Consider the following 26,310-nt stretch of genomic DNA (forward strand, 5'->3'; position numbering starts at 1 on the left):
AGTGCACCATACAGAACACAGGCATTGTTGTTGCTGGCCGTGTTCTGTTCTGAAAATCTCTGAAACGAGGCTCTCTGCAAGAAGATGCAGGCAGAGGTAGGCAGAAGATGCAGTAAATGTTTTTGGAGCACAACAATGGCTGCTCTGCTCCTACCTGTCCCATCCTCAATCTCCACGCCCATGGCTCCCATGGGCGCCATGCTCGATGTTTTGCTGCTCCTCTCACCTGAAAAACTCTCGTCTTCTTCGATGCACACAAGCCACCACCACCCTGCCCTTTGCCTCCTCTGCAATAAGCTGCTTGCCTGTGATGGCAGATCAGGCATTCATGCGTTGCCCAAGGGCCTCTGATGCCCACCTGTGGCTTAATCCAATCTTATCAGCACAAGATCATGGCACATTGGCACCAGATTGTCAGATTGATGAACATCACAATGCAAATGTTTCAGTTAGTATTTAGCACAGTGCCTGACGGTTTCATGTTGATCAGAGGAAACAAGATGGGAGTTGAGTTCAGGGTAATAGCAGCAGAAGCAGCAGCAGCAGCGATGCAAAGAACAGCATTAGCAAACTGACAGTGATGCAGATGCTTTGCTTTGCTTGTTCGATGTGACTGTTCCTCTCTCTTTTTTCTTACTGTACCTAGCTCTAGCTTTAACTTTATTTATCTTCTCTCTTCTTTTATTATTCTTCTCTTCACTTGGGCTGCTGGAACAGCATTTCTTCCCTCTGTCCCTTTTGCTTTTTTCTGCTTTAATCCTCCAGTCCTGAACTGATGCTGTATGTTGCTACTTGGAAGTTAGAACGGCCATGCAAGATTCTGAGAAATTTTGTTAAAGTGAGAATTTTGTTAATGTGAAAATTTGAATCACACTGTAGACTGTAGAGCATTGCCGCCATTGCACTCAGTAATTGACCATAAGTGCTCACATGCAGTAGTGGCAATACTTTATCATGCTGGTGATCTTTCAAAAAATAAAGTAAAAAAGGCACTACTACTACTCAAGCTGGTTGTAGTGAAGAATTGGGATACAGTATCTGGTTGACTGAATATATTAGTACTCACTAGTTTTTACTCTTCACATGGATATAGTTTTTCTTCTAGAGCAGAGCACACAGCCAGAGCTCTAGAACAAGAAGTCAAAATTCTGAATCTGAACTTGATCAATTGATATAACTGCATTTTACCATGTCCAACATCAAGTAGGAACTTAATTCTGAATCTGGATTCTCCTGATGAACTTTGAAACCTGTCATATTTTTCCATCCAACAAAAAACTGCGTGCAATGAAGTGCATGAACCATGTGGCTCCACACAGCTAGAGAACAAAAGGATTGCAATACTAGAGATGTGTGTTATTTCTACATGACCTGGGAAAGATCAAGACTAACAAAGGCTTAATGACAACAGACACACCATTCTCCAAGAAACCAAACATACAGTAGTGGATTCCTTTTCTGAACAATGAACTGCTGCAGCTTGCAATAGCATGCATGAGATGAGATGATGGAGAATCATTTCTGCTGCTGCCATGGTGCACCCAGTGCATTTAACAAAATGAGGCACTGCAACTGACTAGTAGTAAGAGGCAAGGGGAAACAAATAGGAACAAAGTTAAATAAAATAGTGTGCAACTGCAACATCAGGGGTTTGTTATGTAGGAACATTGCACATTTGCACAGGGCAAAGCCATCATTGAGGGAGCCAATCTTTTTGTCATTGCAATGAGTAGTACTAATGCATGCCTTACTTGACTGTTCAGGCACCAAAATAAAAAGGTTATACACATGATTGTAACTGTGCAAGCTTCTCACATGTCTCATCATTCCTCCCTCAGCCTAGGAACAGTTTGTCCTAAAGCTAAGTATAATGTTTTACAATAATTCCACAACTTGCATGGGATACACTAGCTGGTTTTACAAAGCTTCCAAAGGGAAGGGGAAAATAATATATTGGTGTTTATTGATACTCTAAGCAGATAAAAAGAAAAAGAAAAAAAAAAGGAAGCATTAGCTTGCTCAGAGAAACTAAGAAGCTAAAGTTGGAGTGAGTGTATAGTTAGTGGCATGGGCTGATACATCTCCATTTGACATAATGGTTGCCTGCAAAATTGCCCAATATCCTGAAATGGCACCATAAAAACAGTGTCAATCAACTTAGGTTTTGCAAGAGGTTTTCATTTAATTATATCTGCAAAATTGAGAATTGTACCTTTAAGTTAGTATTTGCACATCTTGCTTGAGTATCTGCATGAGGAATGCCAAATAAAGAAGGCATTAGACTCCAAATCAGTTCATCACTATCGGCAGTCATATCTTACAAGCTAAGGATGTCTCCAGTCAAGAAATAAAGAACTAGAAAACAAAATACTTAGTCAAACTCACATCTGATCACCTAATGAGCTGACTCTTGAACCCTGCATGTTTGTATTTTTGGCCAGTACCCTAATCTGCATGATGAAAAAAGAAGAGTAAATAAAGGTAGAATAGAACCATACCGGTTATGAACACAAGTACAAAATTATCCTTCAGAATTGTCACTAATTAGAGCCAACATACCTTACAACATGTTGGTAACTCAAAATCAGTAAAAGTTTATTTCTCTGTAGCTCTGAGAATGGGGTAGTAGCTCTTCCACCTCAATTCTAGAGCTGAAATATCCCATGTTTTTCCTCCTATGGTGTACAATCTCAACTTCTGCCATGAAAATGCTGTACACTGGCCTGTGATCGGAGAAGCGAGACTCCCCACGAACATAGCACAGCTGGTTGAGGCCATTACCATACCAGAGAATGCGATCACACCTTTTGGTACGTAAACAAGAGAAGAAAAGGATGAGATCACTGAGAAATATCGTTACAGTAAAATAAAGAAGTCTTATCTAGTTATTGTAATAACTGATGAAACATACCATGCAGGCGTTCTTCTTTTTTCTTTGGGATGCATGCCCTCTCCGGCATAACGATCTGAATTGAACGAATACTTGTACGTGGGAGGAAAATAAATCCTTCCTTCTTTCCAGCCCTGAAAAACTCTCCCGTATCTTTGTTGTATTCGAAGCTGTTCCAGAAGAGGTCAATTCAAAAGTTTTAGTCGCCTTTCCTCCACAGTAATATGTAAAAATATCACATCTTCCATTTTTTTCTTGTGCTTTGCTAAGTTACATAACGAAAATAAACAGAACAAACAATAGAATAGAACTGAGAGTCTTGGTAGTTCACTGCAAATTACCTGATCTTTTTCTAATAATTGTTTCCAGTTATGCATTTCGACAAGAGCTCTTGCTGAACAATAGGAGAGGGCAATACGATAGTTCAAATCCCCAAGCCATATTATACGGCTGCAAAACAATTAGAAGATAACCAATTATTAGACAAGTTTGCTGCAGCTCCCACATTAGCATTCTAAGAAAACAAAAACATGTCTCTTACTCATGCTCAAGAATCGTTTCAGGTGATTTGACATCATTAGCACCACGAACCCGTGGAAACCTTGTCTTTCTTAATATTTCCATAACATCAGAATTCCTGCGCAATTCATCCCCTTCCTTTTCCCCTGAGGTCAAATGGCAACAAATGAAGCAGAAGCTTGTCTGGTGCAAAGACATGCTTATTGATATAGAACCCTGAAATACAAAAGTAAGGACTTGCACTTTAGAAATTTGTGTCATATTAACAGTCAGGATATAGAACCCTGTATAAGATGAAGATATTTATATGCTTCTTAATTTAACATTACCTTATTTCCAAGATAACCCATCAATCCTCTACCCACACAAGAAACTTTCAAGTTTCTCACATCATCTCTTATTTCATTGCGCACCCAGACAGTGAGAAATATGCCAACCATTTGTTTGCTGGCAACCAAACAATACCTGAAGAGGCATAGACATTTTCAAATAGTTAGTTTTGCATGACCTTAAGATTTTTTAAAAAAAAAAAGATGCGGTACATTACAACCAACATTTAAAAATTCTGGTTTTAAGTAACAATTGCCAATGTTCATGACAGGAGTTGTGTTACCTTGATCCATTGGGTTGCTCGTCGTTAGCTTCAGTAGGTGCCGTTGTATTGCAGCTATAAGGAAGTGGAGAACATTGTGCAGCGTTAGAGAGTTCCTCATCGATGTTCTCCTCATCTGGTGACCCAAGCCACCGCAAATTACCATCAAAGTCACTTGGTCTACCTCCTAAGCTGACTGGGTCACAAACGCTAAATCTTCTGTCCAACTTTGGTTGTGGGAACATGTAGTCTGCATCCATTCTTAAACTGCGGCTGAGATTATGGAATGATCGACGGTGAAAGAAAGAGTAGTTCTCCTGCCTTCTTGCAGATGCCTCAAAATCAGCTTCTAGTTCTACGACTGGATTAAGGACTGGTGACGGCGTATGATAGACACCAGAACCACTGGCCCCAGGATTCTTGTTCAGGGTCCTCCTAATAAGAGATACCCACTTCTTTGCTGGAATATTATCTTCAGTGCCAAGAACATTTCCAGCATTCAAAGGGACAATCTCCTGAAATCTGCCATAGACCAATGATAGTAAATTAACCGAAACAGCTCACAATCACCACTATAAACTTCTTAGGAAGGTCACCTGACACATACCCTAACACGTAGATATCAGCAGGAGGAGAAGAGTGAAGCCACTCATCTAAATTTAGCCCCCTTGGTGGGGACTTGCCTCCGACATTCCATGTTGCGGCAAAGATTCTACATGCAAAAGGAAAAGAATGATCCATCAGATTCCTTCAATATAATGTAGCAAACTCAAACCGTAGTAACCATAACAGAAATTTGGACAATGATTATCAGACAAAGATGCAAGATTCCATCCAATCTCACTGGTCTCTACACAACAGACACAATGCCAGCAGGTGCCAACAGGCAAAACACGCATGGTGAATCAATGATAGTAGTACCTGTAATCTTGAACCTCTGTCAGGCGTGCTAGATCGAAATCATTCCTCCCTCGGCGGACGCGATCAGCGCTCCGCTTCGACGACGACCGGTCTAAGGGCCCATAAGCAAACAACAAACAGGAATAATCAGATAACTTGGCAGTGCTGCAGAAAGATTCAAAGGAGCTAGCTTGACAAAGATTATCCCAGCAGGTAAAGACTAAAGAGAGTGTTGTGGTGGGAAGAGAAAGCTGCATCTGTTTGAGTGTGATGAGAAGAGAGAGGAAGGAGAGGCGTGGTCCAAATGCTTCTTTTCACTGTACCTGTTCTGCTTTTCTTGGCTGAACTTGTGCTTGCAGAGCTCGCTGAGAAGCTGGCCCTCCCCCCTGCTCCACCACCACCATCCCTACCTGGATCACACGGCAACCTCAGCTCAGCTCAGCAAAGAACCAAACAAAAGCAGCAAACGCAACAAAGAAAAAGCTGCCTCCCTCTGATCTTTTCGATGAACTCATTTTCACATTAAACGTGCAAACAAATGCAGGTAAACAAAATTTGCTGCAGTTTGTGTGTGTGGCAAAAAGATTCTTGATTTGGTTGGCTGTGACCTTTTGAGGACTTGTGCATGAACAAATCAAAACTGGAAACTGATACGTAAGCTTAGCGGATATCAACGAAGGATAAAAAGGCGTCTGATTGTGACAGGTCAATTAGTTTGCTCATCTAACTTTGAGAATCAACACCTCGATCTTGGACTTGAAAGATCGGATAAGGAGATGATAACCGCAGAACAAAACAAACAAACAAAGTAGGAGAGGAGTCACAAGCAAATCAGCTTTCTTTGGATCAGATAAACAGCTTGCCCAAACCACACCAGGGCAGCCAGCAAGCAAAGGGTAAAGGGGGAGATTTTCCATTTGTGGGTACAGTACTTTTAATCCCAAATAAATGCATCAGAAATTAAATCTTGCATAGAGGGAGGCTGCAACATGCAATTACTCATCTTTGAACACCAAAAAGGGGGCATTAATCATACCTTGGGTTGTGGTTTCAGAATCAGCATGGAAGTCCTGTGCCTTGGTCCTGATGTTGAACCACTTCCTCACGAGCGATTTGGACCATGAAAGCTACAATTATATATATCAAAAACAAAAGAAAAATAAGATGATATGAACAAAACGAACACACCAAGGTCAACCAAGATAAAAAGAAGAAGAAGAAGAAGAAAAGTCAAGAGCTGAACAAGAACAAGAAGCTCATCTATCTGAAGCAGTGATCTATCTGATCAAGAAACCCAGATGTTACCTTGCTCTTCTTGGCGCTCTCTTCTCTCATTGTCTCATAGCTCCTCCTCTGCAGCCAAACGAAAGGGATCTACCAGGCAAAACAGTACCAACCCGCGATCTTCGCGGCAAGAAACCTTCAAATCCGGAACCAAATCGCCTCAAAAAAAGTGGAAGGATTTTTTTGATCCGCTGACCACAAATCTTGGAACAAAAAGAACCAGCCAAATCAGTTGCCACCCAAGATTGGGTTTTCGACGGTGGGAGTCCAACCAAGGGATCTCTCTCTCTCTCTCTCTCTGCCGCCAATGCAGCCCACTGCCAACCTTAGGGAGCTCAGATTGGGCGATTGGCTCGCGTAGCAGCCTACTGCTACAAACAAGAGAAGCTATTCCTAGCTAGGACATCGTTGAGAAGAAGAAGAAGGAGGAGAAGGAGAGAGGCTTGTTGTTTGTGAGCTCAAGCTCCTTTTATCCCTCTCTTTTCTCCTCTTCTCTCTCTCACTATGGCTGCTTTGCTTTGATTCTCTCTCTCTCTTCTATCTCTCTCTATCTCTGCTTCTTTTTCTCGGCCTGGTCGCCACGAATCCAGCGAGGAGGAGAGGAGGAGGGAGCAGCACAAATGGCAGCGGAGTGGACAAAGCAGTTCTTGCCCGAGGAAAATGGAAATGAAAATGATGGGGGGGGGGGGGGGGGAATAAAAATTTGCAGTTGGGTTTTTGGCTTTTTGCAAATACTACTCTTGGAGGTATCTCAAGAGGATGCTTGGGAATTTGGGATGCAAGAATTTCTTATTATGTGCTCATTTCATCTGCAGCCCAATTTGTGCCATGAGCAGGAGGATTTTCTGTTTTTTAAAAATGTTGTGTGTTTTTTTAGAGGGTCATGGGTTAAGTAGGTGAGGTTAATTATAGGTTTTGGACATTTTACTTATGTAGGATTAAAAATGACAAATTATAAGTAGGAGTCTGATCCTTATCGAACCGGTAAGATGAAAATGTTGCGGTGGCGGATTTGTAGTATTTACACGGTTTGAATGACTTTATTTTTACTTTTGGTTGACACGCTTGTGGTATTTGTTTCTCATGGGCACCAAGTTGTCATTGTTATGCTCAGATTGAATATTTATTAGATAAATAGACATTATCATATTCCTTTGTGATTTACTTTTGGGGAAAAAGTCTATTTAATCTCTGAATGATTGGGGTTATCTACCCAACAGCTTATGGTATGAAAATGAGAACTTTATCTTTTAAGCATGAAAATATGTTTAAATCTCTCTCAGATAGTTTTGATTGTGGTTTTACCACCACAATATATATTTTACTAAATGAGAGGAAGAAATAAAAACTGTTTTTTTTTATTTTGCAAATATAACAGTTGGTATTAGTTTATCCATGAACATCTAATCGCTAAGGCTTTATTTGGAACATAGGGATTTTATATGAGTTTTACATGCACACTTCTATTTCCACTGTAAGAAGAATTTTCTGTGTTACGACTAATGTCCATATTTTCTTTGGATGGTAGTATGGACTAGATGCCATGGCCTAGGTTAGCAACCAAAGTTGATTATAGGTTTTGACATTTTACCAAATAGATTAAAAAACAAAAAAAAAGTCAGAAGCTTTGATCCTAATTTACCTAGTAAGAATGACCTTACTGTAACTTTTGGTTAACATATGCTTGGGATTTTTCTTTTTGTTATGGACTCCAACTTGCTAGGTTTATATGCCCCGTGCTGAAAATTAATTTATTACACTGGTAGAGATTGTCCTATTTCTTGATGGTTTACTAAGGAACTTAAAAATATTTAACAATGCGATAAAGGATGTTTATTCATTGTTGAGGATTGTGCTTAGATATGTCGCTGTTCATTAAATTCATCGATGCTATAGCACACAATATTTGAAGTCAATTCAAGCTACACTAAATCGGTTCTTAAGAAATTAATGTCATGTGTTGATCTCAATCCCATAGTTACCAACAGTATATTATGTCATTTCAAAGTAATTATAGATGGTATTTAAAAACACCTCTATTAAATTAAATAAGATATAAATCATCTTAATATCTAGCACTAATATATATAACATATCGCAAAATTTGTGAATAACATAACACTTCAATTACAATCTCATCCATAAACTCTAGAATATTAAACACCACATAAAAAAATGTTTATTGATAAATGTTTGTCCCACATCGAGGCCCTACATGTAAGCAATTATTTATGCCAATTAGTTTTAGAATACTCATACTCATCACGAATATCTAGTAATCGACCATACCAACGAGTCAATTTCTTGTCGACAAAGATGACAAGTGGCGTCTTTGCTTTCCTTCTCTATCAACCGATTATATATTGTTTTCAATGGTGTAATCAAGAGATCAATACATAATTTTAATGTCTCTACCACCCCCATCAACCTCTCTCATATTTCTTCAGTGGAAAACCCTCGGAAAAGAAACAAAAACCCTAAACCAAACCATGACCCGTGTGCAAAGGAAAACCCCCTCAAAACACCCTGGCCCACCTGGAAGTGGGACCCACGGTGCAGCTGCCTCCCACAGAGAAATGGGGTCCACATCCACGGGCCCACTCCCTGACAGCGGGCCAGCCTGCCTATCTAGATGGAGTCAGACCGGGCAGTGAGCTCAGCCACCCCTCAGTAACCACCAGGCACCAAACACACCCTCGCTGACAGGTGGGTCCACGGGAAGGTGGGCCCCACATGTCAGTGTGTGTGGCTGAGCTTACGCGTGTTGGTTTTAGCGTGGAGAACAGGGGCTCTGCTCGTAGTGGTCGCGGTAGTTAAAGCGAAATTAATCAAAGCTTTGATCTGCATGCATAAAGATTGGTGAGATCAGAGGGATCCAAAGCTTAAAAAAAAAGGAGAAAAGGATTAAATTAGTGTTGGATGCTTGAACGAATCTTGGTCGTGACAGAATCTGACCCGGTGACAAATTGAACCTTTTCAACGAAAGTACACAAACATGCGTATATACACGATTTGGTTAGAAATTTTGTTGCTCAATGCTGATGATGCACGCAACATATTTTTTTTAATTAATTTTGAAATTTATGCAACATAATTATTATAACAACGGTATGCTTTGCCAACAAAATCGTAAAAGGGGAAAAAAAAGGTTTTTGGTGCGTGTCTGCGTCCAAGTACATTGGATCACAAGCATAGTTATCACACTACTACTAGCTCCTAGTAGTGACGGCGAAAATGACGGCCGGCCAGTGAAATGCATATATATATATGCATATTATTCATGATTAATTGCCATTATCGTTCTTGTCAATTCAAGCTCGAAATACTGTACGAACAACAGGGTTAATGGATGGATGGCCTACATTGCACGGAGGATTATCTTGAGCAATGCGAACAAAATTAAAGAAGTAGATCTATTAATTAATCAAAAAAATTAATTAATTAGCGATCGACTTGATGGCAAGTCCACATAAGGGAGGTCGATCAAATCAAACGATTGGAGCCCATGGGATATCTGACCCCCTTAATTTAAAATTTTGTGACAAATTGTATTATTAGGTGTAGCATATTGTCCAAGTCAGTCAAGGCCTCATCTTTTCGCTTATTCTTATGATTTATCAGCTAAAATTTAAATTTTCAACCTAAAATTTGTAGTTGATTTTGGAGTTTTTTCATCGAAGTTTATTTTTCAGTCTTTGTTTTTAGATCGCTAAGAACACGTATATAAAAGTTTTATTCGCAAATTACTTTTCATTTGCAAATATACCGTTTGGCAAAACGATGGGATCCTGAGATGGTTCGTCTATAAAAATAAACGAAATACCGAAGATGTTTTTCTTCGTAAACATGAGGTAGTTATAACCCTATTATTAAAATTTTATAGACAAATATCACCAATACAAAACAAAGAGGCTTCAAAAATCTTAAATGTTGCAAGAGCTACAAGCAAATGAACATAGCCATAAATAATCCTTGGTTCTAGACTTGGTACGCACTACTATAGAAAAGATTTTTTTACAAGGACATCTTTAGATTGCAGATGAACTATAATTGGTCACGTCTGTAAAAACAATCTTTATTTTTGCATATGACTCCTTAAATGGCCCACACACAAAATTATATTTTTGCATTCTCCCCTCCTCTCTTTTTTCCATCTCACTCCATTTTTTTTCACCTCCTCCCTCTTCCTTTCCCTTTTATTTTCACTCCTCTCTCTCTTTCTTTCTCTCCTCCGAGCGCACGGCAGGGAGGCGGCTGGCTCGGCGTTGCCACCGACGAGGCAGCAGCTGTGAGCAAGCGGTGGCCGGGAGTGGGCAGGCAGCGGCGCGGCGACCAAGAGCGGGCGGGCGGGCGTTGACTCGACTCAACTTCGGGCGGCGGCCAGCGACCGGTGGCGCAACTTCAATTGGGTGGCGGCCTGGAGTGGGCGGTGGCGCAACTTCGGGCAGCAGCTGGGAGCGGGTGGCGGGCGACTCGGGAGCGGCACCATCCCCATCCTTGCCCGACGCCTCTGCCGACGACGAGGAGGAGGTGGCCGCTCCCCGTGCTGTCATCCCCACGACGGCTAGATCCGCCGCCGCGCGTGTGCGTGACAGATGGATCCGCGCTGCCACCTGCCCCACAACAACCCTATTTGCTGCCGTTGCCGCTGCGACAGCCCAATCCGCCACCGACGCCGATGCCGCTGCGAGCACGCGCCGGCCGGATCTGCACCGCCACCACCGGGATTCCTAGGGTTTTGATTTTTGTTTTTGAATTTCTATTTCTCAGTGCGGACAACATAAGCACCCGCACGTGAAAATCGGATTTTTCGCATGTGGGTGCGCTACGCGTACGTAAAAATCGAATTTTTGCAGACCATTTAAGGCAGATGGGCTAGGCTTCCACATGCGAAAATAGGTTTTGGCCGTCTGGAAAAACCTTTTCTATACTAGTGACGGTGGCTCGTATTTATGGCTAATTAATTATTTTTCAGTAGTAAACGGTGTACCCGTCGATAACAAGACGCATATGACAACTTCGTGATTCGTAAAATATGTTCTCCCGGTTTGCTGGGGTGCTCATATTGGTAAGGTAAACGTGTGTGTAATTTTTTTTTTTAAAAAAAAGTGAACATGAGCATAAATGATTATTTTTCTCGATGTATATATTCTACAATTGTAATGATTAATAAAAAACAAAGTTTCACATACACCATACATGCATACATGTAGAGATGGAATCATGTAATGGATGTGAACATATATATACATATAGACATGCATCGAAATCTGCACGTCGTATATCTCTCTACATGTCTAGCCTTTTCACGTTGTCGCCATACGCACGCACACCCTCAAACAAAAGGATACCAACACACACTAAGCTACACACGCAATTACACCCACAATTTTATATATGCACAAAATTGAAGGATGGACCGGCCAGGCCACATCGATCCATGCTACGTTATGTCGTTGTTGTTGCAAATTAAAGCTCTGTATGCATGCATATATATTGCATCCATGGATCATATGCATGCATGAGAAATCATACTCATAGTTGATACTATTACTCCTACATGATTATATGTATATATATGCATATAGATATGCACTCTAGCTTGCATGAGTTGTCGTTGCTACCTTTCCCATGATCGATCTCGATCGGTCGATCCTTAGTAAGAGGGGTCCCCTACAATTACATACACTATAGCTACATATACTAGTATGTATATAACTACATATGTACCATGCTATTTGCTAACTGCTATGATGATAGAGACATGTATTGTGTATATAGCTAGATCGGTGTACGTAAGAAAAGGAGTGAGTACGTTAATCTTCGTGTGATGAGCGCAGGCAGCATGTGTGGGCTTCATTGTCGCAGGATTGCTATTTGGCGTACACACATTTTCATAAAAGTTTTCATGTAAAAGTTCTCTAATGAAAGATTTTAGATAAAAGTTTTTCGGATAAAAGTTCTAAAAAAAATTGTGCATTAGGAACGGTGGGTTAAATAGCAGCCCCCTCATATTGTCGATATGACCTACACGAAATTCATTCACTACATATATATAAAGGGAGGAAATGGAATTGTTAATATACCTTCCTCAAGCACAATTAGGCTTGTGGTATATATGTATGGAACTATATGGATATATATATCTAGCAAGGTAAATTTGCCCTTGACTCCTTGATATATATGATCGATTATCAGTGTGAATAATTTTAACCCCTTACATTTATCTCAATTAAAAGGGACTTGCCTAAATTCTCAAATGTCCAAACAAGAACCTATTTATACTATACGTTTTGGCAAAATCTAGATCAGATGAATTAAGCAGGTCGAAAAGACTGTCTCGAACCTTTGACAAGACATATAAACGAGGTACTTACAAGCGAAGCAAGGGAGAGTGGGATGCGGTGGTGATGAGTGATGACTCACCTTTCGTGGTTATGGTGTCTTCTCGAAATTAAGAAGGTGTGGCAGCACCAACGACATAATATGGGATGCGGTGGGAGGTGCATTAGCGGCGAGCTCGAACAAATATCATGACGAGAAAAGCCCAACACGTGGATATATAGTACGTAGATGTGGAAAGATAAAGATGGTGTCAGACACACGTCCGGGATAAGAAGAGAGGACAAAATAAATCAACGTTTTTCAAGATCATAACTATAAAGTCAGACCGCTAGCCACGAAGATAAGATGCTAAGATGAAAATTTTAATATATTTGTTTTGCTACTAGGTATATATGTATACCACATTGCATAAAAAAATAATGTGTTTGGTTTGATGTATGATTGAAAATATGAAGAAAAAACAAAGAAAAAAATGAGCTGATTAAATCAATTAAGAGGAATCGTTTGTTCTTCACAGGATAAATAAATTACCATCTCCTGAGGGTTGGACATCTCTGTGCTATGATCTGACCGGACATGCTTCAAAGAAAGAGAGCATATGCATGCTGATGATAAATAGTATACTGAGTGGTTGCTGTGCATACATGCGACCAAAATTTGGTTGGTAGAAAGGCGTAGGTCATCCTGCCTTCATTTCTCTCTTATTTTTCTCCTTTGCCATGAAGTAGGAATGCATGGATGGCATCTTGCATGATGTGCTTGAACATGTGTCAAGAATATTGAAAGATGCAGCACTTGCCAACTGTAACTTCTGACAATGCTCTGGATGATATATCCAGTGCAACAAATTTTATATTGTAAATAATCTACTCTGGTATTTGCAGAAGTGGATACATTTTGGGACATGCAAATTTAACATTCACAAAATGTGGCATGCATATAACATGCTAAGTGAAGATTGCTTACATTTACAAGAAACAAAAATAGAAAATATCCCTAAAAAGGGAAATATGTTTGCATTGGGACAAATTAAGGAAAATAAATTAAAAATAATTTTTAGATATGCTCTGGTTCACAACATATTAGTACAAAGGAATAGTTAAAAACCTTTTCGTTCTGGTACCATGCATGCTATAATGTGTAAACTAATCTATCAAAATTATTTAAGCTGACGAGAAAAGACGTACAATTGTACTCTGGTACTACGCTTCCTTAAACATCATTCACATGAAACCCTTGTATATCCAAGACCAAACACACACCCTAGGCCCATATCTGATATTGAAAAGGAAAAAAGAAACTAGGATCACCATCTCCCATGTTCAGGGTATGGAATTGATGCCATGAAACCAAACACCACAAACTAGGGATGAAAACGGAGCGGATAATTTCCGTCCGCTCTGGATAAAAATGAATACGGATACCTTTCGGATCGGATAATTCTCGGATAGTTCGGATACGGATACGAATACGGATATTTTCTCTCGGATACGAATACGAATATGGTATCAGGGTTTCCGTCGGATACGGATAATAATTCGGATATCCGCAGAAGCCACAAGACATACCCCATTTATTTATAACTCTATGACCTTCAATATACCTTTTTAGATTTTAATAGTAGTTCATCTCTTAACACTAGTCCACATTATTAATATTATTTAAAATTTTAAAAATATTTATAAATTATACTACATTTTATATCAAATGAGCTAATTATATATGTTGATATTTGTTTCTATTAGAAGTTGAATTGGTTTTCGCGTTCCGAGAAAAAATTGTTTCCGTATTCGTGTCCGGTCATATTCGATTCTTATTTGTATTCGAGATAGTCCGTATTTGTTTCCGTATTTGTCAACGTTTGATATCTCGACTACGATATTTGGACAGTATGGGGATCGTTGGTGCTAGGATATACGCGAGACTGAGGTAAAAGAGATGGGGACAGGGATTTTTATACAGGTTCGGGCCCCTGAGCTGTCAGGTAATAGCCCTACATCCTGTTGGCCGGAGCCGATGTTACTCTTTATTCACCATAATCACACCAGTACAATGTGTAGGGTAGCCTATCTAACTGTTGTCGACATGGCGGTCTGAAGGTCTGACTCGTAGTCGACAACAGGGTAGCCTTCTTCCTCGAATCCGAGTCCGGCGAGATTAGAGATAGCGCTTTCGTATCTCCTGACGGTATCCGGAGACACTGTAGGAGAATAACCATGCCTATCCCTGAAGTCGATATCCGGCGTCTTGTCTTGGAGTATGTAGGCTTGTATGTTGTTTGTGTTGGGTGTTGATGAGGTGGTCATCCCGATCATGGTGATCGTGTTGATTGTCTCATGGTGAGTGTGTCCCCCTGTCCTCCTAGGGGGCTTGTATTTATACCCAGAGGTGTCCTCTTGTCCAAGTAGAACTAGGGAAACCAATATGGATACAATCCGAGTAGTCCTTATCGTTTTCATGTTGAACTCTGGTTGTCTTTTCTTATCCGGAACTCCCTCCATATCTGAAGTCAGTTTCCGTATAGGACATGGTATGTGGTGGGTCCTGCCGAGATTTAGTCAACTACTATTAGGTATGTGGTATCCATAACCATGACAGTATTCGAGCTATCCGTATTTGTTTCCGTATCCGAAAAAAAATATGAAAACGAATATGCATGGTATGAGCATTATCCGTCCGTATCCGCTCCGTTTTCATCCCGACCACCAACCTTCACCAGACATAACCTGTGCATGCAAGCACCCTAAAATTAATTTCCACTGCACAAATGTGATGACACATGCCCATATGGTGATAAGATATAACAAAGGTGATGCATGCATGGTGGTTGCATGCTTCAATGGCAGCCATATGGAGCCATATGTGCAGCTAAATTGCTAGCTCTACATCATTGTTCAGATCTAGATCCCCTGCTGCCATGGTCACACGCAGCACTATGCCTGATCAAGTCTAAAATTCTTGGAAGGATAAATTTATCTCTGCATTTTCTTTAATTACTCACCACTGTCACTTTGTTTAATCCCCTTGGATGCACCACTTCAGGATCTTGCCTGCTTTGGAGACCACCAACACTGTTACTAATTACTTAATTAGCAGTAACGAAATGCCATCCATGTGCTTCCCAAGTTAACTTCTTCAAATTATTTTTTAGTTTCCATGTACATTTTGCTTGCATCAACATACATTGCCATTGGTCCATGTGTACATATACCATCTGTAGCCGTGCCAACTAAGCATCGGTCGGCGAATCGGATCGCGCCACTTGTGATTTTTTTAACTCCTCTTTGGAAGGGTTTTGGAGGTACGAGATAATCTTGTTAATTTAACTAGTGTGGAAAGGCTCAATCTTGATCTGATTAACGTATATGGCACTGTTGATCGATCATTGGACCCAGCTTTTCAGAAAGGAGAGATAGAGAGATCTTGGGTATGTTCATATATGTCTCCAGCTCTCTGGAGGTCGTTGGAGCTAGCTTTTCCGCTTTGTAGGGTGAACACATGAATGATATCTTGGACCAACACCAACAACAATTAAGCATCTGTTATCGAGTGAGTTTTGTTTAGACAAAGCTATTCATTAGTGATAATTAAGTGTTCGGTGGAATGCTTATTGGCATATGTGCCCACAGTCATATGTATACTCCTTTTACAGAGCATGCAATGTGTTACTCATTAATTAATAGTGCATTTGTATAGTTTTTTGCCCAATTTATTATATATGAAACAATGTGACATCCTGGTCCAATTAAGATGTGAATTATGTGGCCCATAAATGTTGTACCACCTTATTAGTTGAGCAAGAGTGAAATCAATTTTTAAGGTCACGTCTCTCCAACCAATACCACTTCCGGGTCGGTCCTTTTACACAAAGCGAGGATGAAAGTATAAGTGATGTGCTATGTGTAAGTGAGACCACCTACCGTTGCGCGGTTCCCAAGGTGTTCCTTCTTCTCGAGGTTTACCTTGAAAAAAGGAGATAACGGCTACTAAAATACGCCTCTAAATTTATTGTTTTTCACATTTGATTGTTTTTTAAAGATATTTTTTTGATTACACAGTAGATAAAGAAATGTATAGTCTTATTAGCATCTGGTTCTGTTAATATAATGGACCTCAAAATCAAAGGAATCAATTATACATATAAGTTGGAATCAATGTGTAGTAGTAGTACATATGCTGTTGCACATCACTGTCTGCAGGCTTATCCATATAGTTCCATACGCACACACATGGATGGGGAGCTTACTGTTGCATTGGCAGCGACATCTAATTTGCAGCAAGTGAAGTGGTGATATGATATGATATGATCTAGTCCTGCACGTACGCCTATCTTGTAGTTATGCGCCGGTGTCCCTGTTGTTGATGTCCTGGTCTAGCTCAAGCCACAATGTACTGATCTACTCCACTATGCTTTGTGTTCTTCCAGGTCAAAAAAGATCAACTTGGAAGAAGAAAGAAAGAAAGAAAGAAAAAGAGAAGAAAAGAGCACAACACACAAGTTGCCCTAAAAGGGGCAAAAGAAAAAGGATGAGATCTAGCAACAGCTGAAAGAGTGTTTGAGTGGTGGGTCCATGGTCAAATGAGCCTAGTACTTATGTACTCCTGCTAATTAATTAAATAATTAATTTAAAACTTCACTAAGTATGTGAGATCATTTTTTTTCCTTTGGTCCAGGGAGACTGCAATGTTGATTTGTTGATTTTGTACCAGATAGCTGCAGTTTCTAATTAATTATTTCTTTTGTGTGAGCGAGTCAAATGAGTCTAGTACGTACCATACTTTAAGGAAAAAAAACATAATCAAGTATGTTAGGAAACAAAATTCCTTGGTCCAGGGGAGGCTACAATATTCTGTTGATTTTGTACCAGATAGCTGTAATTTCTTAATTATTTCTTTTGTGTGATCAATTGAATGAGTTTCAATTGTGAGGGGCACATTAATTAATTACATGATTCAGGAGGCATGCATAAAGTTCAGATTGGACTGTATTTAACTAACAGTGTGACTAATAATTGGATCCCCTCCTTCCATTAAGTGCAGTACTGAAAGTCTGAAAGAGACCCCTCCTGCAGTACTACACACTTCTTTTTCATCAAGAATTAATGCCCAAAACTAAAATTAAAGTGGTGTGATCCTACATAGTAACATGATGCATTGCATGCCAAATTGCCATGTACACATGGTGTGTGCATGAAACTTTATGGGATCTAAGGGGGACAAGATGCACTTGGCCCCAATAATAAGGCCATAGGCACAACAATGGAGCCATCATTTCCAGCACAAGCAGAGAAGAGCAAGCATGCATGGGTCTCATTACCCTTATCCCTTTGAGTTGAGAGGGCCAAAGGTAGGGCTATCACGATGAATCTCAGCCGTCCGATCACGATCAGATTGATCGTCGACCGTCGAAACGGTACGGTCTAGAGAGATTTATATATACAATAATGCAATGAGGAAATTAAATAAGTAATTGGCATCTGGTTTTCCAATGAGGTTGTAGTCTTGCAGAGAGAGCATATGCATAGTAGTCTATGGCAAGTGTTGCTAGCTTTGGTTTATCAGGGAGACATGGACTGCTTTAAAATTATGCCAGTGTGTACTTGACTACTTGGCTTTGGATCTTCTTTTGGATACAAACCCAACATTTAACAATAGAAAGACCTCAAAAAAAAAACATTTAACAATAGAAACCTGTACTGAATTTTGGAGGCATTTGGAATACACTTTAATTTGGTCTCCTCATCTTGAATGAATGGTAGTATCATCGAATATATTCGTTGTGTGCATCGTGTTTGTGGGAGAGAAGAGTATTTTGCATGCGTTGCTGTATTGCTAACCTGAAAGTTACAGTCAAGAATGCAGTTGTGTCAGCTCCAGATTGACTGGAATCTGTTCTTGTTCAGTTAAAGATCAAGTTTGCACTCCTTTTTCTTTCTGTCTAAAATTCGTGTTCAGCTAATGGCCTGGTTAGCTGGCAAAAAGAATGGAATATATGCTGTACTATGTAAAGTTTTTCTGGAATAATCTAGTTTGAAACTGAACAGTAAATTGTTTGCTGTAAATATTCTTCTCTGGTTGCTTTTGTGGCATTGACAGCCGTGGCTAATGCAGAGTTTGGCTGCACTAACTACAGTGTAAATTAAAAGATGGAAGCAGTATATATATTGATTGGCTAGAGCTGAACTTTGCAGAGGCAAATCAAATGGAATCCAGGTGAAGTTGACACTCTGGTAGCTTGAAAGCCTATGCATGGTAAAGCTATGATTATGATATAAATGTGTATAATTTATTGAAAGAAAGAGAGAGATCGGTGTAGGTTAGGTAAATATTGAATTGAGTTGAGTTGGTGGATTGAATTGGAATACAGTGAGGTAGGATATCCCATTTGCTCATGTTTCTCGGACTCTCCGGAATCCGTCAAATCAAATCTTAATTAACCAGCATAATTATTCTCCTTTCGGTGAGATAGAAGATAAGAGTCTTTTTTTTAAAATTTAAAAATAAAAAAGAGGAAGAGAGAAGGTAGAGTAGGAAGCTGGTGGTGGCATTTCAGTTTGTGAGAAAAAAACATCAGTGGACAGCCCACGAGAAGCTAGAATCGGCCCAAAGCCCAAAAGAACTCTCTTCTTTAGAGAAGGCCCAAACATTTTGGTGCGCGTGGAGTAGGTGGCGATCGAGAAAGCGGCCCAGAGAAAATGTGCGGTGGAGTGGGCCGCAGCTGTTTCCATCATGTGCGCGCGTGGTAATTAGGAAAAAGTTCAATTGTAACCCCTCAATTAATGGTCGAATTTCTATCAAAACCGGGTACAGAGCATTTCTTATCTTTTAAACCAGCACAAATGTCGTCTCAAGATAGTTTAGACGACGGTTTTGGCTAACATAGCATCCATGTGGTATGTTGACTTTATCTTTATCTGACGTGATGTGTGGGACCCACATGTCAGTCGTAAGGAAAAAAGAAAACCATAGGCCCACATGTTATACATCCCTTCATTCTTCCCTCGAATTTTAGTAAATTTTAATTTTATTTATTAAATTATTTAAAAATGTTTTTATAGTTTTAAAAACCTACAACACACCTAACATTATTTGGGAGGGCGTTTTTTCTTTTAATAAACACCCCTCCCAAAAGAGTGTTTTTATGATGTGGCCATTGTCGTTGGTGCATACTAATGGTTCCACTGAGGGATGATAATTTTGTAGGTAGCTCAGCTCCCTTGTTGCTTTTTGGGAGGGTTGCAAGGGGACCACCTACAAGTGTTCTGGGCTGCCATTTTATAAGGGCATGTACAACCAAAGCCACTCCTAGAGTGACTTCACTAACTAAGGGCACTCTCTAGGAAACTCATCTTCTAATGGAGGATATCCCTAATGAGTTCCTCAAAATCTGAGACCACTTGATGAAGATACTTTAGCCCACAACGGGTGTCCCAAACCATGGTAGCCCCATGTGAAAAATTCCGCCCCTACCCCTCTCCGCCAGCCCACCCACGCGGCCACGCCTCTTCCTCTCCTTTTCCTTATTTCGGTCGCCTCTCTTCTCATCTTCTCCATCCGCTGTCGCCTCCTCTCCTTTTCTCGTCTTCCTCTCCTCTTCAACGCGCCGCCACCGTTCTCACTCCGCCCATCGCCGCTGGAGGCCGACAGCGAGCGGCGTGGGCGAGACGGAGCTTCGCGAAGTCGTCGCCGTCATCTTCGTCGCGGGGTCATCTCCGTCGCGGGGTCGTCACTGGGTCATTGCGGGGTCGTCACCGGGTCATCGTCGTCGTCTCCGTCACGGGGTCGTCGCCCGCTGCGCCGCATCGAGGAGGAACGGTGGCGGTGGCGGCGACTTTTCCGCCTCGCGCCGTTGCCGTCCTCCCCGGCATCCTCCGATTCATGCCGTCGCCGGCCGGAGGCGGCAAATCCGGCGTCATCCTGGGCGGATCTGGTCCCCACGCGGCTAGATCCGATTGGAGCGGCGCCGGCCGCGCCGCATCAAGGAGGAGATGGTGGCGGTGATGGGCCCGGCGCCAGCGGCGTAGGCATCGTTACTCGGGCGGCGTCGGTCTCCAGGGGCACGCCTCGCGGACGGCGTGAGACGGGGGCATACATGGAACACGCCCTAAGTGACCCCTTTAGCTCTCTAGGATTGAGGGTGGCAAGGTTGTTGCCCGCAAAATGATTTCCCTTCCGTGCCGCTGTTAACATACACCATCGATTTATGCCACATCATTAAAAAAAACACCTCTTTGGGAGATCTTTTAAAAAATATTTTAATCAATAAAATTATTTTTTAAAAAAAATATATATCCTCCCTCCCTCCTCGTCTCATCTAGCCGACGTAGAGTGGCGACCCAGATGGGCGGCGCCCATACGGTGCTCCACCCTCTATCTATACTACCTAATATCGTCATGATATCAGCCAATTTCATTTTTTTACTAGCTGAGGAAGAATTTGCAAATTAATAAAACCGGGTGGATGAATTTTCCATCTCCAGGGGAAAAGACTATCATCTCCTACCAGATAAATTCCTAATTCACCTTTTGGGGCTTCCACTCTTGCATAAAGCTCTTGCTTTGACAATTCAAAATTGGGTGAAGGTTTTTTACCAGGAAATCGATATTCAAAATCATTCCAACACCTATGGATTAATTGAAGCAATGCGTAGACGAGGAGGTTCCCAATTCCAAGCGATACACGCGAGTTCGCGGGATTGCTGCCGTGGCCTAGCAGGCCAGCTGAACCCACCTCGGTCGCCGTCGTCGTCGCGTCGTCACCGTTCCATTGCAACGGCCGCCTCGCACCATCAGCGGCTGCCGTGAGTCCGTGACTGCAACTGCAAGACGATCGACGAGTTGCTCGCTCATCGATGATCGATCTGGCTGGCTCTGCTCATCTGCATGTCATGAAACTGAAAATCGAAAGAGAGATGATCAATGATCAGGCCGGTGTGTGCATCCAGCATGCAGCAGCTAGCAGCAAACCAAGCCACCAACACACCTCGTTGCTTACTTACTTTGCCAATTGTACTGATTAATTAGTGTGACCGCGAGAAAGACGCATTTGCCTTTGGCTAATTGTCTACTGTAATCGACTCCATCGGGTTAATTAGCTTGGAGTTGGAGCCTTGCAGCAGCAGGCTTTGACGAATCAGTCAAGCGGCGCTGGCAACTGTGCCGCCGCCGATGAGAGGGCCTGACTTGGTGCTCAGGTCACCGAGCGACAGCCGACAGAGAGCTTCGTGGGGAAACCGCCGTCCCCTTCGATTCAGCCACGCAGGAAAAAGGGGTATTCTTTTTTTTTTTAATTGATATGTGTAAGATAGGTAAAAAATGAACTTATTTTAGGAGGAGGGAGTATGCTAGTCAAAGGAAATGGCAGGTCGTTGCGGTCAGCACATACAGAAAAAGAAGAAAACTAGTTCCTTTTTCTCGTGCACACTTCCCGAACCGTAAAATACCGTGCTTTTTGAATATATATATATATATATATATATATATATATATATATATATATATATATAGTTGTTTTAAAAATCATATAAAATAATTGATACTTAATTGATTATATTTTAATGACTCACATCATTTTAGTCACTTCTTTTTTTTTCCTTTTCCTTTCTCTCAAACAAACCCGGAGTCTTGCTTAGCAAATAAAGTTCTTGTGTGTATGAGACTGAAATAATGGTGAAATACTACAGCACATTCCATTGTATCCATTCCAGACATATTAGGGCGATAGCAGTGCAGGTACCACACTTGGTGAGTCTCGGTTTGCCAACTAGACCCAAGCCCCTTACAGAAACTTGCTCTACAATGCGGACTATTTATAGTGGGCCCCACCCGTATCTCCTTTTTACTTTTTCATCTTCCTCTCTCTCTCTTCCCTGCCATTCCCCACAGATGAAGATAACGTTGGGCGAAGCCTTGGTCAGAGCGGCGTTGAGGCGGCCCAGGCGACGGTGCCAGTCAGATCGAGGGGCTCATTGGATATAGCCTCAGGCGATGATAGTGCGTGGCACGAGGATGACCATGGTTGTGGCTTCCTCGTCGGCATTGCGACGAGCTCTGTAGCTGCCGTCCCGCTCTCCTCGCCTACGCCGATGAGCCCCTCCTCTCTCTCCTGCTTCCGGCCACTCGTGGATGTAGCTCCTGCTCTCCCACTTTTTCTGATAAACTGACGAGGCCCACTTTTTTCTGAAAAACTAATGAGGCTCTCGGTACCTCAATTGGACACAAGAACCCCATGAAAATATATGGTCCCCTCCTCATTCTCTCCTCCACACAAGCAACTCATCTACATGGCTATTCATGGCTGAATGTCAAGGAGGAGCGCTGTGAAAGCCCTTACGAGAACAATTGAAAACCCAGAGTTTCGTAGTAGTGCTATGAACGAATTTGGTAAGCAAAGAATTGGTGTGGATGGAGTGAGTAGAGTAGATGCATACTTCCTCCGTCCCCTAAAAAACAAACCTAGTAATAGATGTGGTACATCTTAGTACTACGAATCTGAATATACATCCGTCCAAATTCATAGTACTAGGATATGTCACATCCGATTCCAGATTTGTTTTTTATGAGATGAAGGGCCTGTTTAGTTCGCGAAAAGAAAATTTTTGGGTGTCACATCGGATGTTTGACTGGATGTCGGAAGGGCTTTTCGGACACGAATAAAAAAACTAATTTCATAACTCGCTTGGAAACCGCGAGACGAATCTTTTGAGCCTAATTAACCCGTCATTAGCACATGTGGGTTACCGTAGCACTTATGGCTAATCATGGGACTAATTAGACTCAAAACATTCGTCTCGCGATTTCCTCCCTAACTGTGCAATTAGTTTTTTTATTTATCTATATTCAATGTTTCATGCATGTGTCCAAAGATTCGATGTGATGTTTTTGGGAAAAAAATTTGGGAACTAAACGGGCCGTACTTGTCAACCAATGCAAGATGGAGTAGGGAAGAAAGCTGGCTATTGGTAGTCAGACTAGGTAGACGCAGGCACGCAGTGGAGTGGGAGTGGAGTCGCCGCGGCAACCGAAGCGGGAAGGGAGTTTTTTCACCAACTTTTGGCGCCTACTACTCCTAGGTAGCGTCTTGTCCTCACACTCCATAGCAAGCAAGCAAGCAAGCAATCAATCATTTGACCACTTTGCTCAGAGCTGCAGCAGCGCAGCGCATTGCGCGGAAATGCGCGCGCGCGCAGGACGGCAAGGCAGGCGAGTCGAGGGGGACAAAAGTCCCGCCTGTGCCTGCGAGGCGTGAAGCCCAAGCGAGCCAACACTGCACTGCTGCCCCTGCCCTTGGTCATCGGCATGCCCGATCTATTTCTCTCTTTCGCTTTGGTCAGAGATCGAGCAAACATACTACTGGTAGTATTGTTTTTCGTTCTTCCACAGCTGCAGCCTTCGCTCCTTCTTTTTTTTTTCCTTTTTAATTTGCAACTTAGTGGATCCGTACGTCAATGGATACAACTAGCTAGCTATACTAGTCGTCGATGGCTGGCCATGGCCCGGTCCCTCCTCGAAGGTCAATACGCCAAAGAAGGTTATAAATTGGGTTTTTCTTTATGATTTAGCATTTCTTGAAAACTTATTTTGCAAATAGATTAATTTCTAAAAGAAAACTTATTCTAAATATAAACCATTTTCTTAACGCCAATGACCCTGACGTCGAGATCAAATGTCTTAGCGCCAACAATGTTGTACATCGACATAATCGCCCCCCCCCTAACATTTGAGATGTAGAAGAGCCAGCATAAGTGCCATTGCTGCTGATCCCATTCGCATCAGTGACTTAGCTACCACAGGAGATATAAAAAATATCTGTTTCTTTACGATATAATTTACTCTGATGTACGGAGTACACGATATTTCACATTCTCAACTAATTAAAACTGAATAAATAACCCCAGGGTCATTACCCATTTCAAGACAATATTGATCCAATATGGCACACATGTAACATGCAATAGGTTGGGAGTCCCCTTAGCAATATCAGTGAATAGATTTATAATAAGACCTAGTACCTGAATCTACCTGTCATACATCCCCCTCTCTCTTTGGGATAGCGTCAACGGTTATTTATATTAGAGACAAGCAATAGCATAACAAAGATCGATGTAGTACCTGAATCCACCTATTATACATCCTCCTCTCTCTTTCTCATCTCTCCACAATCATCGGGATAGTGCCAATGCCAGAACCACTGCAAGCTCCCCTTGTTGGTGCAAAGGAAGGGAGGGCAAAACCGGCGCCGAGAAAGATGAGAGGGTGGATTTGAGGATTACATTTCTTAATACCATGATTACCAAAACAAATTCCCGCCTCCGCTTACGAAGGATTGGAAGAGAGTCAAAGGGATGGTACTGCCTATGCGCTACATTGAGAGGAAAGTTGCCACCACCACCAATCGCCCTCAGCTTGCTTGCTTAGAGTTTTCACCATTATCTGAAGAAGAGAGGGGACGATGGAAGTAGGAAGCCACGTACTACTGCCGGACACCTATGACTTTATTGGCTCCGTGAATGTCACCACCGTGCAGAGAAAAGATGGAAGAGAAGTGGTTGTGTAGGGGAGAATAGCTGCTCTGACGGCTTACGATGAGTTCATGAAGGTTGTACCTTGCAAAGATCATGGTTGGAAGTGTCCAGCTAGAATCTAATATTCCTCCATCCTCCTACCCTTCTTGCTGCCTTCGAACCACACCCCACTCTCTCATCATTATTATATAGTGGTTGTCATTTTATGCTTCCCTTCCTCATTAGCCACGTCAGATCTGGTTACGGTTTACTTCGTGGCTTCATCACCATGATTCCATGAAGTGAAATGAAATTAGATTGTATGACCATATCGGCATGTCAGGTGCTATATAGAATTAAAACCGGCTTGTATTCATCTACGGTGTAATTCGTCCTTTGCAATATGCATAATTAATAGTGTAAAATATCATGTAGTATATTAGACTACTACGATATATCAAAGTTAAGGCGGGTATATCAGACTACTATGATATATAGTTTAAAGGATAAATCAGGCTTATTCGTATGAATATGTTTATAAGGTCAGATTAATAATTGACAGTCCGGTGAAAGATTAATGATTGGCACACTACTACAGCAGACAGAAGCAACAAACACTAGCCTATCCAGAACAACTTTGGTGATTAATTTTCCTACCTGGTCGTATCAGTAAATCAGCCCTAATTATAACAGCACGCATATATACATGCTGATACTGACAGTGAAGGATAAATTCTGACACAGCAGCAGCTTACATACACACACTGACAGTATATGACAGTAAGAATCAACCTGCCCCTGTATGGTTGTCTGGAACCTGTATCGAATTGAGGATAAAAACAAGCAAGCGCGGTCGAATTACTAGCTACTCCAGGTAGATCAAATCCAATGCAAACAGGAACAGCAAAAGCATTACATGTGCATATTAATATTTCACCACTGCAATTAACTAGTACCAGTACTATCTAGTACGTTGTACTGCGATCGATCCACTGATGATCCAGTACATAATACGGTCAGCCTGCAGGAAATAAAACAATTAATCGATCAATTACTACTCTATCTAGGATTAATTCCATGTCGATGAATCGATCCAAAAAATGATCGTATCGAGATCGGCCTGTCCGTCGATCGATCTCGATCGATCAGGCAGGGCAATTCGCGTGGATTCCATGACTACTGTGGATCGATCTCTGTTGCTCATCACATGCAGTGCGTGCATATGCGTAGCAGTCGCAGCAGGTGGTCTGTCTGTCTGTGTGTCTGCCTGCCTGCCT

General features: G+C 41.6%; 1 protein-coding gene across 1 annotated transcript; it reads right to left on the reverse strand.

Moving 5' to 3' along the window:
• Positions 1-1,696: 1,696 nt before the first annotated feature.
• On the reverse strand, positions 1,697-6,827 carry LOC4342537 (type I inositol polyphosphate 5-phosphatase 4). The gene is made up of 14 exons (XM_015789350.3): positions 6,207-6,827; positions 5,938-6,028; positions 5,225-5,311; positions 4,923-5,013; positions 4,609-4,713; positions 4,023-4,523; positions 3,739-3,874; positions 3,432-3,625; positions 3,232-3,340; positions 2,912-3,060; positions 2,560-2,804; positions 2,386-2,450; positions 2,213-2,247; positions 1,697-2,123 (listed from the first exon to the last, which is right to left on the reverse strand). The coding sequence occupies exons 1-11, from the start codon at positions 6,234-6,236 to the stop codon at positions 2,585-2,587; spliced, it is 1,713 nt and encodes a 570-aa protein (XP_015644836.1). The 5' UTR covers positions 6,237-6,827; the 3' UTR covers positions 1,697-2,123; positions 2,213-2,247; positions 2,386-2,450; positions 2,560-2,584.
• Positions 6,828-26,310: the final 19,483 nt, after the last annotated feature.

The sequence above is a fragment of the Oryza sativa genome, chromosome 7 (assembly GCF_034140825.1).
Source record: "Oryza sativa Japonica Group chromosome 7, ASM3414082v1".
Taxonomy (NCBI): domain Eukaryota; kingdom Viridiplantae; phylum Streptophyta; class Magnoliopsida; order Poales; family Poaceae; genus Oryza; species Oryza sativa.